Source organism: Battus philenor, unplaced genomic scaffold (genome assembly GCF_028537555.1).
Source record: "Battus philenor isolate CCGP_79_NKW_IND1 unplaced genomic scaffold, ilBatPhil1.0.hap1 SCAF_23, whole genome shotgun sequence".
Taxonomy (NCBI): domain Eukaryota; kingdom Metazoa; phylum Arthropoda; class Insecta; order Lepidoptera; family Papilionidae; genus Battus; species Battus philenor.
In genome coordinates this window covers 11,775,363-11,791,330 of record NW_027181686.1, presented here as the reverse complement: position 1 = coordinate 11,791,330, position 15,968 = coordinate 11,775,363, and the positions used below count along the sequence as shown (strand labels likewise).

The 15,968-nt window shown below is 32.2% G+C and overlaps 1 protein-coding gene across 1 annotated transcript; it reads left to right on the top strand.

Annotated features, from left to right (window-relative positions):
• The first annotated feature begins 926 nt into the window (after positions 1-926).
• On the top strand, positions 927-2,732 carry LOC137924274 (uncharacterized). The gene has a single exon (XM_068767659.1). It carries the CDS (start codon positions 927-929, stop codon positions 2,640-2,642), a length of 1,716 nt encoding a protein of 571 aa, XP_068623760.1. The 3' UTR covers positions 2,643-2,732.
• The last annotated feature ends 13,236 nt before the right edge of the window (positions 2,733-15,968 follow it).

The following is a 15,968-nucleotide window of genomic DNA, read 5'->3' as shown; positions in this document are numbered from 1 at the left end:
TGGATGCGGGTAGTGCAGAACCAACCATTGAGGAGATGTTTAGGGAATATATCAGTTGAAAAGAATAATATCACTCTGATCACTGAGATACAGTCCTGTCCTAGTGCAAAGATCAACATTGACTTTTATCTAATTATATATTGTAGGTGGTAAATAAATAAACCTAACTGTAGGTAATTAATGTAATCTACTGCATATATATATATATATATATATATTTATATATAAGGTAAAGTACTACTTATGTATACATTTTCTATATTCACAACACTTAGCTAAATAATTAAGTGTTAATTATGTCTCTTAGCATAATATAAAATTCTATAAAACATATAAGTAAGGTATATCCACATAGACTTTGTTATAGCATAGAAATGGGATTATATATATAAGTTATTATTTCTTATCAACAATATATTCACCTTCGTTATCAACCTTTTGCCATCTAATATACAAAATACCATAGCAGTAAAAGTCAATCAATCGGTTTTTCTGTATATTTTAACAGAAATGACATTACTTTCAAGTCAATCTAATTAGGGGCTTATATGTTATTTTTTTATTTAAGAGCAACAGGCCAGTAGCTACTAGTACTGCAAAGACAGATAGTAAATCTTTAAAAATGCTTTTTTTTGAAACTATTAATCTATTTTAAATTAATGTTTAGACAAACAAGGTATGCATATCCTTAATTGTGTAAAACTTTTACACTTCCAACCATGACATGATTTTGTAATTCATGGAATATGTGTAGATATGTTGGTAATTATTTTTAATTTATAATATTATGATCTATGTAGGTTCTGAGATTGATATATAAATTAAAAACAGTAAACCTTGTTTCTTCTGAATTCTTCTGAATGATATGAACCACAATCCACCATGAGCCATAATTAAACGGTATATTTTTTTATCTCCAGTTTAACATGGACAACAACTTGTTCGAAGTCAAACCTGATTCGAAAAGCAAGAGGAAAAGAATAGTACCTAGCTCCAACGTGTTTCTAAACCCAGCGCTGGACCTACTCGCGAACGACGACCCAATGTGCAACAACGCAATGGAAATAACACCTAATAAACGTCGCAAAAGGACTAAGAGCTGTGATATCGTTGCTTTCGAGAATACTGCTTTAGATTTGGGCATAAGTAAAGAAGCTGTCAATGAATTTTTGATACGAGAACTAGAGAATGTACGAAAGAATGTTCGCACATACGAAAGTCCAATCAAATTTAATAATAACATATCAAATAACACTAATCATAATGAACCTATTTATGCTAATATAGCTGAAATATCAAACAAACCAGTCAGAGTTCCAGAATTAAATTTATGCAATACCTTTAACTTGAATGACAGTGTAGATAATTCTGATATAAATGCAACAAATGAATTAGATTCGGGCATTTCAATTCTAGAACAAAAATCATTAAATGCCCCAATCGTAACAGACTTGGATGCAGACTTATCAGCAATAAACAATATAACAAATGTACAAAGCAATGTAACAAATCAAATATTTGTCAGTAATAACAATAATCTAAACTTAAGTTTTATAGACAGACTTGCTTTAGACTTACCATGTCCGTCAAATCAATCACTATATTTAGATGATGATTTAAATGAAAGTAATATAATGGAAATTAAAACAATAACAATCGTTACTAAAAAGAAGAGAATACAACAGAAGAAATGTACAAATCCATTTTTAGATCCAAATTTGGATACCAAAGTTGAAGTTGCTGCAGAAAATCCTTTTATAGATGAAGAGGATGCAAAACATGAACAAGAATATGATGTGTCGTGTATGACAAGAGAAGCAAATCCATCAGGTTCAGTAAAGCATTTAGTTCCTCGTATCTTGTTCAGCGGTGACACCAACAGTACAATATCCACTGTAAATGAATCATCTATTAATGTTGAAGGTAATTATGAAAATGTTGATAGCTATAGATCAGAGAGTCCCATTTACGAAAACATAGATGAAGATACAATACAAGATGGATCATGTTACAACAAACAAAGTAAAATCCTAGGTCATGATGTATCCAGATTTAATGCAATAGACATTATGAATTTGAACAAAAACAATGAAGGTAATCATTCAAACGACTCCACTGATAGCAAAAAGGATCTTAAACATCTATTTAAAGTCAGCAATAAACTATCAAAGAAGGTTTTCAAGACTTTAAAGAAAACTTTCAAAAGCGAAAAAGTTGATCAAAATACAACACTTAACCCATACGAAGTACCTCGAAAACCTCCTAAACAGAAAACACCAGCTAAAGAATCAGGAATAGAGAATCCAGCACTCAATTTAGATAATTCAGATGAAATTGAAATAGAAGAAATAGATGAGGAAAATCAATATGAAACCATTAAAACAATAAGAAACACAAGATTGAATATGAATGTAACTCCGCTTAAAGAGAAATCAAATGACATTACAGATGTAAGCACAAAGTCTAATACACCTGGAAAAAAAGTTAGATTTGATTCAACCTTAAATCAGGAGAAGGTGATCACAGGAGATAGCTTCGATTGTGATATCCAAAGTCCTGGATTAGATGCCAAGATAGATACATATCATGATGAACTTGAGAATTGTATTAATGAAAAGAAGTTTTTACAGCAAAATATGTAAAAAATCCTTAAGAATATATATAAGGACCTTGATGTAATATTTCATACCGTTTAGGTATAAATCTATTTATATTTTCTCGATGAAGTTTCAAACTGGAATTTTTTAATTATCTAGTTTCATGTTTAATCTAGATCGGTTTGTTTTAAATCTACCAAAGCATAATTCCAAAACAATAATAAATTTACACAATATTTTTGATTACTTTTACAGTGATGTTTTTAATTTATTTTTATTAATTAATATTTGAGTATCTTAAGTAATATTTATAAGATAATTAAAATAGATTATTGTCTATGTCAAAACTTACCTGTATGTTGTACTTAATGTCTATTGATACTCGTATACAGATAGTCAAAATATTTTTTATCTGTATTTAAAGGCTGAATCTTGCCAATTAAAAATATTTTTATAAAACATTGTTTTATTTTTATATACATATCTATAATATATATTGTAAGTACTATAGGCAAATTCAAAATATTGGCCCTCCACTAGATGTTCCTACGAGATAGTTCAGGTCATCTTGGTGATGCTAGGAAAAGCCTATACATTACAGTGGGTATCTATCAGCTGATATAATGATGAAGTAATATAAAGAAAATTGAAGGTGTGTGAACTAAATAAGATTTTGGTCTACAGCTGTAAATTTACAAAAAAGATGAAAGGGTTAAAACAATCTGTAAAACTTAAATTCACCTCGTTTACATACATAACGAGACATTTATACTCCATGTGACTGTGGGAACTCTACTTGATATTATTGACACAGATATATAAACACTTCCTAGAAGTAGCCATGTGGTTCATGCATAACCTAAAATTACAACCGCGTGCTCCGCAGTTTAGAGGTGGACGCGGTCTCGGCCCAGCTCTTCACGGGGCACGGGGGGTTCTCTGAGTACCTCCACAGGTTCAAGCTCAAAGAGGACCCCTCGTACTTCTGTGAACCGGGCGTCGACCAGACCGTGATCCACCTTGTGGTCCTGTGTCCCGCATTCGGGGGACTCCGTTTCTACTTCGAGTGCCGGTTTGGTGTGAAAATCAGAGAGGAATCAATAGCCTCCCTGATAAGAGAAGAAAAAACGAAAAAAGAAGAGTTCCTCCTACTCTGTAGAAAAATAATATATAAGTAATATATATAAGTATAGTAATAGATAGAAATAAAAGCTAATAAAAATGTAAACAAACAAAATTTTAAAAAAACAATGTAAAACCAAGTATATTGTAATAATCCTATATAGAAATAAATTAATAAAAATGTAAAAGAGTAATGAGAAGGATGTATAAAAGGCGTTACAGAGCGAAAGGGAAAGACAGAAGAATTGTGGCAAGAATGAAAAGAACAAAAGATCATACGATGTATGAAAGACGGTAAAGAAAATAAAAAAAATATGTGAAAAAATTAAATAATGTTAAATAGTCCCTGTCCCACACAAGGTAGGGGGATAGAGATTAAAAAAAAAACTAAATTATATTAAAAGTTACAGTATTGTTAACTGTTCTGTCAAGTGTTCCATTATAAGTGATACAATATAAAAAATTTTACTATATACATATATAGTAAGATTAAATCACACATAAAATAAATAATATGGTATATATAAATAGTATATATCACATATAAAAAAAAAAGTGGTCTTACTTAAGAGGGAACATCTGGCTTAAGACGAAACATCGAAAAGGCTCTTAATTTGAAAATATTTAGTCCCGTGCAATCTTCTTTAAGGCAGTTATCTTAAAAATACCGAATTAAGATTTAAAAATTTATGATGTTTTCGAAAGATTCAATAAGAGTCGGGAAATATATCGATTCATTTAATTTGGCTTGTCAAACTCTCTGTTCTAAAACGACTAATATTAATTCGAAATTCGACTGTTTTATTAATAGCAAAATATATACAGAGTTTAAACTGGTATATAAAGATACCGTTCCTCAAAGGCCACTCTGTGGCGTCAATTACTAAAAATCCTTATGTCACAAAATTGCCGCCATTTTTATATCTATTCACTTATATAGATGCATAAAAACGCATAATTGATATTAAGTGATACTTGCGCCATCTAACGACGATAATTAGAAAGGTTAACACAATTGAACTTTGGTTGATGTAGTCACTTAAATGGTCGTGTAGGCAGTGGTAGACATCAAAGGAACTGTGACGCAGTGTCATAAACATTGATATAAAACGATTAAATCTAAATGTATATATATACAAATAGATTTATTCCTAAATATATACGTCCAAAAGTTTGGAAGCAGCCAGAAAAAATCAAAAAAAACAAAATTTAACGTTTTTCAATTACTTATACTAATATAAAATTAAAAATTTAACAAAAAGTGTCTTAGACCAAAGAGAAAGTTAACAAATAATGGGTTAAATAATCAAATTTTAGCTTCATCGTGTCGCTTCATTTGATGAAGCTAAAATTTAACTTCTTAAACTAATTTTCATCAAACTTGTTACATTTATTCTCTAATAACTGCTATAAATGTTCTGAGCTCAATATGTACACACAATAAAATGTACATTAAAAAGTAATTCTTGCAGAAATTGTAATTGATCGTAAATTTAAATTTTTAACACCGGAAGAATTGAATTTCATATAACTACAATCAAATTAAGTTCTGTAATGACTTTTTTCAACTCAAAATAAAGCAAGACAATGGGAATGATTACTCGACTTATTATTTTATTATAAATGTATATTAAAAAAAACTATGTCATTAATAATTCTAAAATTACTTAAAATAAACATATTTTAGATTCACATAATCCAAGACATTTTTAAACACTTGTAATAAATGTGCGATTGTATTCATTAATAATGTAGTGATTAAAAAAAGTATAAAATATGTTAAAAAAATTAGGCTGTGTTTTAAATTAAATATTCACTAAATCGTTGTAGTAAAACTTACATTTTACTGTACCTAATAGCTTAATATTTAATATTAGATAATGGCAACACCTAATACCTTTGTCAAATAATTACAATTAAATTTCCATCCAACAAAAATTGCTGTTAATTTTTTTTAATTACTTCTAATAAGTAAAAGATTAGCAATAATAGTTGATATCGCTCTTTCGAATTCAATTCTTTTTATTGAAAAAAATATTTTTCATGCAAATTTCAATAATGCATAAAAATCAAAAATTTATTTCAATTATTTGTTAACTCATATAGTAGCAAAATGCACTGACTCAAGCCTATTGTTAAAGCAATTCAGTCTCTATTATGTCTGTCCTTCGGATTTTTTATTCTTTTGACATTGTCACGCCCGTTATACATTCCCGGTTCCTGAACACGATCAATAAGAGCAATTGGCTTGGACTTTGACCTCAAGGTCCTTTATTCAAATTACCGTCCATTATTGAATAATCGCAGACTGCATGAGTACTCTTTAAATAGATAACTTTAACTCACCCACATACGATCTGCCTGATGAGGCAGTAAATACCTTGTTTATGTGAGTAATAGGATCTGTTACGTGTTGTACCTATATAAACATAGATGGCGCTGAAACTAAATCACTGCGCGTTTTGTATCTTGTAATAATGTTTATTTGCTTTAACAGTAAATATGTGTATTTTATTATCTTTAATATAACAACGTGTCCATTTATGACAGCGCATCATAATTTGTAATGACATTTGACAGATATATCCCGCCAAAATCTTAAGAGGCGTATTCAGTTAGTATGTCAAATTATTATTGTAAAATATTTAGATTCTGGTTTTTGTCAGCTTAAAGACGAGATAGAGATCATAGATTTTATTTGTGAAATACAATTCCATCCTTGTTTTTTTTTAATTTTACGTCATTCTTCATTTAAATAAACAAGCTTTCTCTAGATATTCTACCTCTTTTTTACTTCTTTTCAATAATGAATAAAAAGTTTTGCTGTGACGAATAAAGTCGGATATTTTTTGTCTCGTTTTTTTGTTACTAACTTCTCTGTCACTCTTTTCACGTATGCTGTAGTTTATCTATTAAGTATTCAACTGTTTAGTTTTTAAAAAAAATTAAAATAATGTTGTGTAATTACATAAATTTTATGAGAAAGGTTTTACCTTTTATTTTAAATATATCGTTGTCAACTATATAAAAAAAACTAGCGTTCAAATAAGAACGTTTCGTATTGCTCGCCAATACGACCGCAATACAAAGGGTTCTTTTTTTAAATAATTCTTGTGAGATCGAATTGAAATTCGAACGAGGATTTTAAATGAGACGCCTTTGCTATTGAGTTGATTTTTAAAGAGCAATTACGGGTGATAGTTTGAATTCAAATATGGCATCAAATTTACACTTATATTATTGATGACAAAATATATTTTCAATTTTATAATAAGTTTAACTATGTGATAGATGTGTAAATATAACTTGTTAAAATGTTTTGTACTAATATTATCTATGGCGTACTAATGTAAAATAAATAAAAACTCGTTGAAGACACACGTTTCCATGCGATGTGTGTGGTCAATCAAAAAAAACTTTGCTTAAAATATTTATTGGCATCAATAAGCATTGAATGATATACGGCCACAGAAACGTAACAGCGATCCTGTACGATGTGGTCAATTACTGAAATATGTTTACGATCGCTTCCGAGAATCGTCGATGATGGTTTTTATTGCCGGCCAGTTGCGTCAATTATGTTTTATTTTATAGTCTGTATCGATGTGGCAAGTCAAAGTTTTTTATTTTGTTACTCTATATATCCGACTTAGCGTTCCTGTAGTCTACTGTTGTTACAATAAAATATATTATAGTTTGTTTTTCACATAATTTTTCATATTCAAAACGTATATAGAATGATTGATTATAGGTCCAAGTTTTAATGTGATATATGCAGGGGCGGCTCTAGCTCGAGTAGCGCCCGTGTGCAATGAAACCCTGGCGCCTCCTAGGCCTGACCCTCCCCCCCCCCTCCCGGCTATAACTAACTTTGTCGTCGTAACAAGAAAGTTTTTTCATATTCCAACAAGCTATTTATGAATATATGGTATGAATTACGGCTTCTAAACTTTAAATACGTGAAATAAGGTTTATTTCGAGTTGAAACAAAATATTCGAAAAAGAAGTCGTACATATGGCGCTCGCGTTTGATAACTGCCGCCACCGCGCTGGCTGGCCGCTTCATATCATTGTTGTACCATGATGGTCCAAGACGATGCTCTTAGCTGTCTCAGGGAGCACGGCGGCGCCTGTGTGCATTACACATCCTGCACTATAGGTTAAGCCGCCCCTGGATTTATATCTAGCTCGTTTTTTACTAAAAAACTCTAACACCTATTTCAAAGCACCCTGTATATAGTGTGATAACTGTTGAAATATGCTCTATGCACAGGGCTTCCCCTAATATGGTTGTACAGACTTATTAAGACTGGGGGCCACTCGGGCAAATCATGAACAGATGGCGGGCCGGCCGCCAGAAGTATAGGTACTTTTCGAACATATTTTTTTTTTTTGGTTTTATTCTGGAATAGAACTCAATATTTTTCGAATGTACGAGAGTATTATTTTTGCTGTCGGCGGGCCACCAGTATTCGACCGGCGGGCCGCGGTCTGTGCATCCATGACCTAATATATCTAAGGGGAGATAAACCATAAACGCTACGCTTTGCATGTAAAATAACGAGTATTATATATTATAATATATCTAATATATACAATTCTCGTGTCACGGTGTGCATGATTGAACTTCACCGAAACGGCTCGACCGATTTTCGTGAATCTTAGCGCGCATACCGGCCAGGGTGGAGAATCGGAGAACATCTATTTTTCAACCCCCTAAATGTTAAGGGTGGTCTACCCCAATTTTTTTTTAGACAAAATTTTTTGTTTTAATTTTTTTATGACACAGCATACAAAAATACATACAACCCTAAATTTTCACCACTCTACTATCAACCCTTATTTTTATTTGTTCATGGCAAAAAAACGTTTGCGGAATCAGCTAGTGTATATAACTATATAAACATGACGTTCATCTTTTTTCCGAAAAATTATTAAATAAATTATTTTATTACAATTCAAAACACTATATTTAAAAATATACCTAACCTAATTTACTGCTGCTATTACAAAAATACGTATATAGTCAGTCCATAGACGCGCACTGCGAGGAATGGGCTTCCTCCACGAGACCTATGAGAACACCATAATCATTACGCTTGGCAGACGGGTTGTCGATCGCATTGCAGCATTACAGTATGCAGAGGAATCTACTGCCTATCCTCTGGAAACTTCTTTCTGTGCAGAGCCAATTCTATATAATAAATGCATAAAGTGTCAATTATTTAAGACTGTACTCCCGGATTCGAACCCACGATTGGCTTAAGTTGGCAGAGTGCAGAAGGCCTCTTTAAAGAGCGAAGATTGAGGGCTCCCGGAGAAGCCTTGATTAACAAACCAGCGACCTACGATCGCCAATCTTCGTTCTTTACCGCTGGGATACCATTACTCAACTATATCTAATATATAAAATTCTCGTGTGTTCGAACTTGAACTCCTCTGAAACGGCTTGACTGATTTTTACCAAATTTAATATGCGTATTCAGTAGGTCTGAGAATTGGCTACTATCTATTTTCTATACCCCTAAGTGATAAAGGTTGTTCACACTTAAAAAAAAATATTTTATTTTTTTAACGAAATTTTTTGTTATTATTTTTTTATGATACAACATACAAGAATACATACAACCATAAATTTTCACCACTCTACTATCAACCCTTATTTTTTATTTGTAAATTAAAATATCATTTGCAAAACAACGTTTGCGGGATCAGCTAGTATCACGTAATAATTATTTCTAAAATTAAATACATTAATTGGCGATATATAAGCTATACATTAACCAATAAAAGCCTTCATGTTTGTAACCAATAACCCTGTGTGTACATCGCAATACATTATTTGTCCGGTTGTGTAAAGAGGCGCAAAGCAACCACGCATGCGCAATGGTCTGTTTGCCGACATGATTGCGCGAGTCAAGGTAAATTGCGTTGAGTTGATTGGATTGTGTCAGCAAAGAGTTGAGTCTTTATTTCTATATTTATTTAACAAGAAAAAAATTACACAATATCGATAAAATGGCTTTAAATTATTATTATTATTTCTCTAAAAGTTCTAAGCCAAAACTAGAAATATATTTTAAGAACTTTTGTTGATTTTGCTCGAGTTAGCGACGAGAACGCCCTCACTAGAATGACAGTACAATAACAAACACAAACTTTGACAGCTGTCATTTTATTTGTCATTTAGTGACGTTTCTCGTGACGTCATTCATTCGTCATTATGATCATTTCATCAGAAATAGACCTGACATAGGCACTACATAGTTAAGGTACTGGAAAATACAAAGGGGTGTTACTAAATCGGTTACTGTTGCGATATTTTTGGGAGGATCTATGCCCAGCAGTGGGCGTCTATCGGAGGAAGAGAAGAATACCTGACACTGACCCGTTTTACAGATCTCTAATTAGATCGGCTGGAAGCTGATTGCATCTAGTGTCTTTCGGCAAACTTAAAAAGGTCGTCTACCTTGCGAGTGTACATCGAACGCTGCGATTCCCGGTTGTGGCAAAGAATCTAGGTGTCTTCTGTTTTGGGTGATTCTGTGACTTACCTCCTGCCACATGAATTTGACAATCTGCTAGGCCGAGCATTGCTACTTCTTAACTAATTTTACGTATATATAATATACCTTTAAATGTCATATAAATATTATAATAAGATGAATAAATATATGGCGTTGCTAAGAAAGACACAACTGTGTCAATAGTAGTCTAAATCGTTAGTAAAATGTCATTCCGATATTACATAGAAAAATTCTGAACTACGCAGTTCCAAACATCAAATAAAAACCCATCAAGAAAGGCTGTTGTAAAAATACCAAACATCAAATAAACACCCAGATAAATATCTCTGACTTGAGAAGTAAGATTTCGTTAGTATATAATAAATAAACGCAAACACATCGCACAGATAATGGCGTACAACCTGAGGATGTCAATATGGAGTAGGGATGAGGAAGTAGTAGCACGAAACATAATTTTAAAAACTAGACACTGTTAGGGCGCCAATGATTAAAAAAAACTAGTTAATATAAATCTAGTTTTTAATATTTTATAATTCAAGTTAATAAACAGTTTAAGAGACTTATTAAACACTGTAATATGCAAAAACGTGTCCAAAAAAATCGAAAATATTGAATGTAATAGTAAAAAAGGCACAAACGCTAATGTCTGTGGAATATAGATTATACTTTAAAAAAAACATATTGATCAAACAGCTTTTGATTGTTTCAACCGGTCTTATTGGAAATTTATGAGAGTCGTATGTCTACACTCAGAAAACGCCTTTGACAATTAGTGTCACATTTCGAGATGTCACTTGTCAAATACAATGACAGCTGTCAATGTCATTGAAGTGAATAGAAGTCTTTTGGCTTTATTGTTGACAATTGTACGGATGATTTTAGTAAATATTAAGTTTATCACGTTGAGGTAGAATTAATCTTAAAATTATTCATTAAGGTCCGAAGTTTTGCACACTGCACGGGTCCTTATGTGAGCAGTTAATAGTACTTGTATGCTTTACCCGCATTATACTCGGAAGCAATCTACTTGCTTAGCACTTCTGTACACCATGATCACTTAAGTGACACATCGAGTTAAAGACAAAGACGTTAGCTCCATAGACACCCCCATTGACCCCCTTTCCCGGTCGACGAACTTTGACATGTTTAGTGTGACCATGCGTTCCGTGTTTACGTAATTTAGAATTTTCATGTCCTCTAAGCAGTGATTCCCAAAGTGGTCTATATCGACCCCTAGGGGTCTATGACAACCTGCAAGGGGTCTACGTCAGCGAAAAAAAATTTGAGGGTCCATGAAATGAAAATGGGGGTCCACGATAGTGGATCTCAACACATACACTGATAGTACCTATTTACTTACATCATATTATCTTATAATATCAAAACATTTACATTATTTATAAAAGTACCTATGAAGTAAAAAAATTGTTTATTTAATGTTACGTATATTTTACATAACAGATACAAAAGTTTATTTTGAGTAGTTTTAATTTAAATTCAATAAATTCATAAATTAACATGTGTTTTTACTTTAAGTTTTTAACACTAAACTTCACTACTGTTAGAAATATACAGGAAATCAATATCAGGTAAGTAGGGGGTCTACCAAATACGGAAAAACATGGCAAGGGGTCTACGACACAAAAAAGTTTGGGGAACTCTGCTCTAAAGAGTGATTGGTTAGAGATATAAAAGTTTGAAATAGGTGAATGTATAGTCCATTCATTAGCTAAAAGCTTAAAATCGTTTAACCTGTTTATAATCACGCTGTATAAAGTGAAGAAATGTAACTTACACTTTATAACAATCCATCTTTTTAGCACTCTACCAGAATGATGTGTCGTAAAAGCACTTTACAAAAAACTGTTGGTCAAATAAGCACACTACTAGAAAATTCCATCATGTAAGCACTCTACCATAACTGGAGGTAGAGAAAAAAAAAATTAAACCAGAATTAAAAGAGCTCCTGGTTCTTTTAATTAGTTTCGTTATAGTTTCGGTTCGTACCGACTAAAACACCACGGTGTTCTTGGACGCTTTTTCTGGAAATTACGGGAACGCCTTTACATATTTCTTATGATAGATCTGGAGTCTCCCATAATGTTGTCGAGTTCTGGCGTAGCTGAACCCAAAGGGTACACTCGTCAAACGTGTGTAGAGCTCTGTACTCGTCAATATCATTCTGGTGGCACATGGAGCAGGTTCTTACCAAAGCACCTTCACCAGCCTCAATGTTAGAGCACCGTATCACCTGTTCTTCCATTCCACTAGGGTTGAACGAACAGCTTCGACTGTTTTTCTGCCTGCTCTTTGATTTCTTCATCATTCTAATAGCAAGTATCGAGTGTAAGGCATCCTAAATTCCAATTGCCTTGGTGGGGTTCCTAATGCCATTGATAAATTCTATAGAAAACCTGCCAAAATACATGCAGTCTCATAAGAGATGGTGCGTCTGAGAGTGATCAAGCCTACTATAACTTTTGTTAAACATATTAGGATGAATATATCTTTTATATGAAAAAATTAACAGTCCTATATTAAAATAAGTATACATGGTCACCCTAAAGAATTCAACAAAACAAGTTTCGTGTTACGTAATGTTAAAAAGTTCCCTTCCCGATTCTCACGTACACGGGGACGTCGCCCTGACCTATGAGTTGTTCTATTTACTCCCTGAGCACGTGCGACGATAGTCTAAATAATATTTTATGTTTAAATTTGTATATCCTGTGTAAACTGACCTATGTTACCCTTTCTCTATGACTATAAACTGTTAAAGATATTTTTTTACAATAAAGTGTTATAACAATTAAAAATGCTGAAGTGTGAAATTCAGCAAATGTATACGCGTCACCAACCCTCGATTATGATCTTCTATGATTTGATTCTTCTTGAACTAACTAGAAGCATTGCTAGAAGTTCTTCTTGAACTGTTTGATGTTAGGTCCACTCTATATATCACTAAATATGTCCCTCTAAAACATGGATGCACAGTCGAATACTGGTGGCCCGCCGACAGCAAAAATAATACTCTCGTACATTCGAAAAATATTGAATTCTATTCCAGAATAAAAACAAAAAAAATTAATTACCTATACTTCTGGCGGCCGGCCCGCCATCAGTTCATGATTTGCCCGAGTGGCCCCTAGTCTTAATAAGTCTGTGCAACCATGATCTAAAATATGTTACTCTATATGGATTTGTAGCTTCTGACACTACAAAGTCTGCATGAATAGATAAACAATAATTAAATTTAATATGTAGTAATGCGAATTTCTGAAACACTCTTTTAAGTATATTATCATTATGCTATTTATTATTAAACCATTCATTTTTGGATAATGTGTTTTACAGCTACATATTTAAACCTTTCAAGCTTTTACATTTCTAACTGATCATCCTGTATAATAGTAAATAATAAAACTCATATATTTAATGGAATCAGGCGTTATTTTGCGGAAATCCATCCTGAATAAGAAAAAGACCAATATTTAGCCACTTCCGCACATGCAGTGGTAGTCGTGCAACAAAGTGCACCGCCCGCTAGCCTGCTGATAAATGCGCATGCGGCAAACAATGCGAATTACACAACTGAGGCAAGGCCTGATGCCATTCAATTAATTAAAGTAGCAAAAATTAAAAAAATCTAGAAATAAATGTAGATAAATTAAATATAAATGAGTCAATACTGTGATACCAAAATTAAACTGTGATCCTTAGATCACAGTTTAATTTTAGTTTAATTAATAGTGAAGGAAGGCGATGTAAGGCAGATAATATGTAAGCAATGGAAAGATATTGTCAAGGTGTAAAAATAATAATTTTCATTGACATTAATTTTTTACCAGGTCTACAAGATCTACCAGATCTACCAGGTCTCCCAAAAACAGGGACCATTAAAAAAAAACTTACGGCTTAAATGATGACTGAATTAACAATAGAGTAAGACACAATTGTTAAAAGTACATAGTTTTTAATGTACATGAGTAACAGAATTATTAGATAGAATAGGATGCACAATCAGCCATGGTATATGGCCAATTTGATCATAACAACTGAAACACTATTCATTTCATTTTACACTCTGGCTCACATAATTGAAATAAAAAACACAATAAACGAAGTCGCGGAGCACAGCTAGTTAACTAATAAAACTCAAATCGAGTTTCTATGTATAAATTCTGAAATTAACAAAACAAACTAAACCTGTATGGACAACTACATAAATATATGCAAATACATCACAAAGGTTATCTTCCGTTTGGAGAGTTGCGTGTTTAAAGATAAGTCCTATGTAAACATCAAGCGGGAATATATTTTTACGTTTTGAGTTCCGTATATATATTTTTTATGTTTTCAAACAATTATTTTGCTTGGTGGGTAGCGACCGCTAGCTATATATGTAACAAAGCAATAATGTTAAACACGTAAGTCTATTTTAACAAAATAATTAAAAATGTATGACAAATTATGTATAGAATAATAAATGAATAAAAAATAAAAAATAAAAAATGTACCTAGCCTAACTTTAGAGTGAGAAGATGATGGAAGAAAGGCGAGGAAAGAAAGAAGGTATGAAAGAGCAAAACGAAAGATATTGTGAAGGACGAAAGTAAAGAATGGAAGATATTGTGACGCGTGAAAGAGAGTGATTAATAAAGAAAATACTGAATAAATAATAAAGTCCCTGATCCCAATAAGTTAGGGGTACGAGTGGCCCCCAATAGCACAAAAAAAACACGCAAGTCTATCACCATCATCATCACAATTTCAGCTGTAGGATGTTTAATTGTGAAGATATCATCAAACCGGTAAGAGGCGGTGCATCCAGCTCTTACCGATGATCAAGAAAGTCATCAATACACCTTGAAGTTGTTCTACTCTGTGCTGATCGATCAGCGGACTCCACTCCAAGATAATAAAACTTGCTGTCATCTGGTTTGTCCAAAATGCCGAGCGATGTCATAGTTTTCTATAAATTATATCAAAAATAAATAAATAGTCAGACATACACATACCTCGACTTATTAAAGTTTTATTAAAAACAAAAATTATTTACAATGCCGTCTTATTGAAAATTGTCTCTCAATATGGCGTTGATCACCTTTGACGCCGAACTTTGAATGGCACTTTGGTTTATATCGAAAAAAAATCCATAGATTTTTCTGCCTTAAGATGTGTCTGCCTATATTTATTGTATTAAGAATGTCATCATTATTTAAACCGTAAAATTCCACTGTTGGACGTGGTCTTCCCACAAAGATTTCCAATAGGACTGGTTAGAAATGAATTATCATACATCTATCGCCTTCGGACATTAAGAATATTCAATCTTATGTTCTCCCTACTTTAGTTTTAAACGATTATTAATAAAACAAAAAAAAAACTTAATCTAACCTAAAAATATTTAACACTAAATTTTAATTTAATCTAAAAAATTTGTATCTTTTATACTCTATTTATAAATGTCAAATTAAAGTTTAGTCGGATTTGACTTACCCAGAGACATTAGGACGCCATATATAAACATTTAATAATTTATTTAATATTTAATAGTTTATTAAAGAAAATTATAATAAAATTAAACTATGAATATTTTTATGATTAAATTAAAATTGTAATAAACGACAATATAACCTAGAGAAATTAAAAACAAAATTGATCGTGTGTGAAAATATTTCGCGCCACAGATCACTAATATTCCAAACGTCATAATTCCCGC

Bases quoted from the DNA above. Each gene is read 5' to 3' on its own strand.
- LOC137924274 (XM_068767659.1), top strand. From the start codon at position 927: ATGGACAACAACTTGTTCGAAGTCAAACCTGATTCGAAAAGCAAGAGG.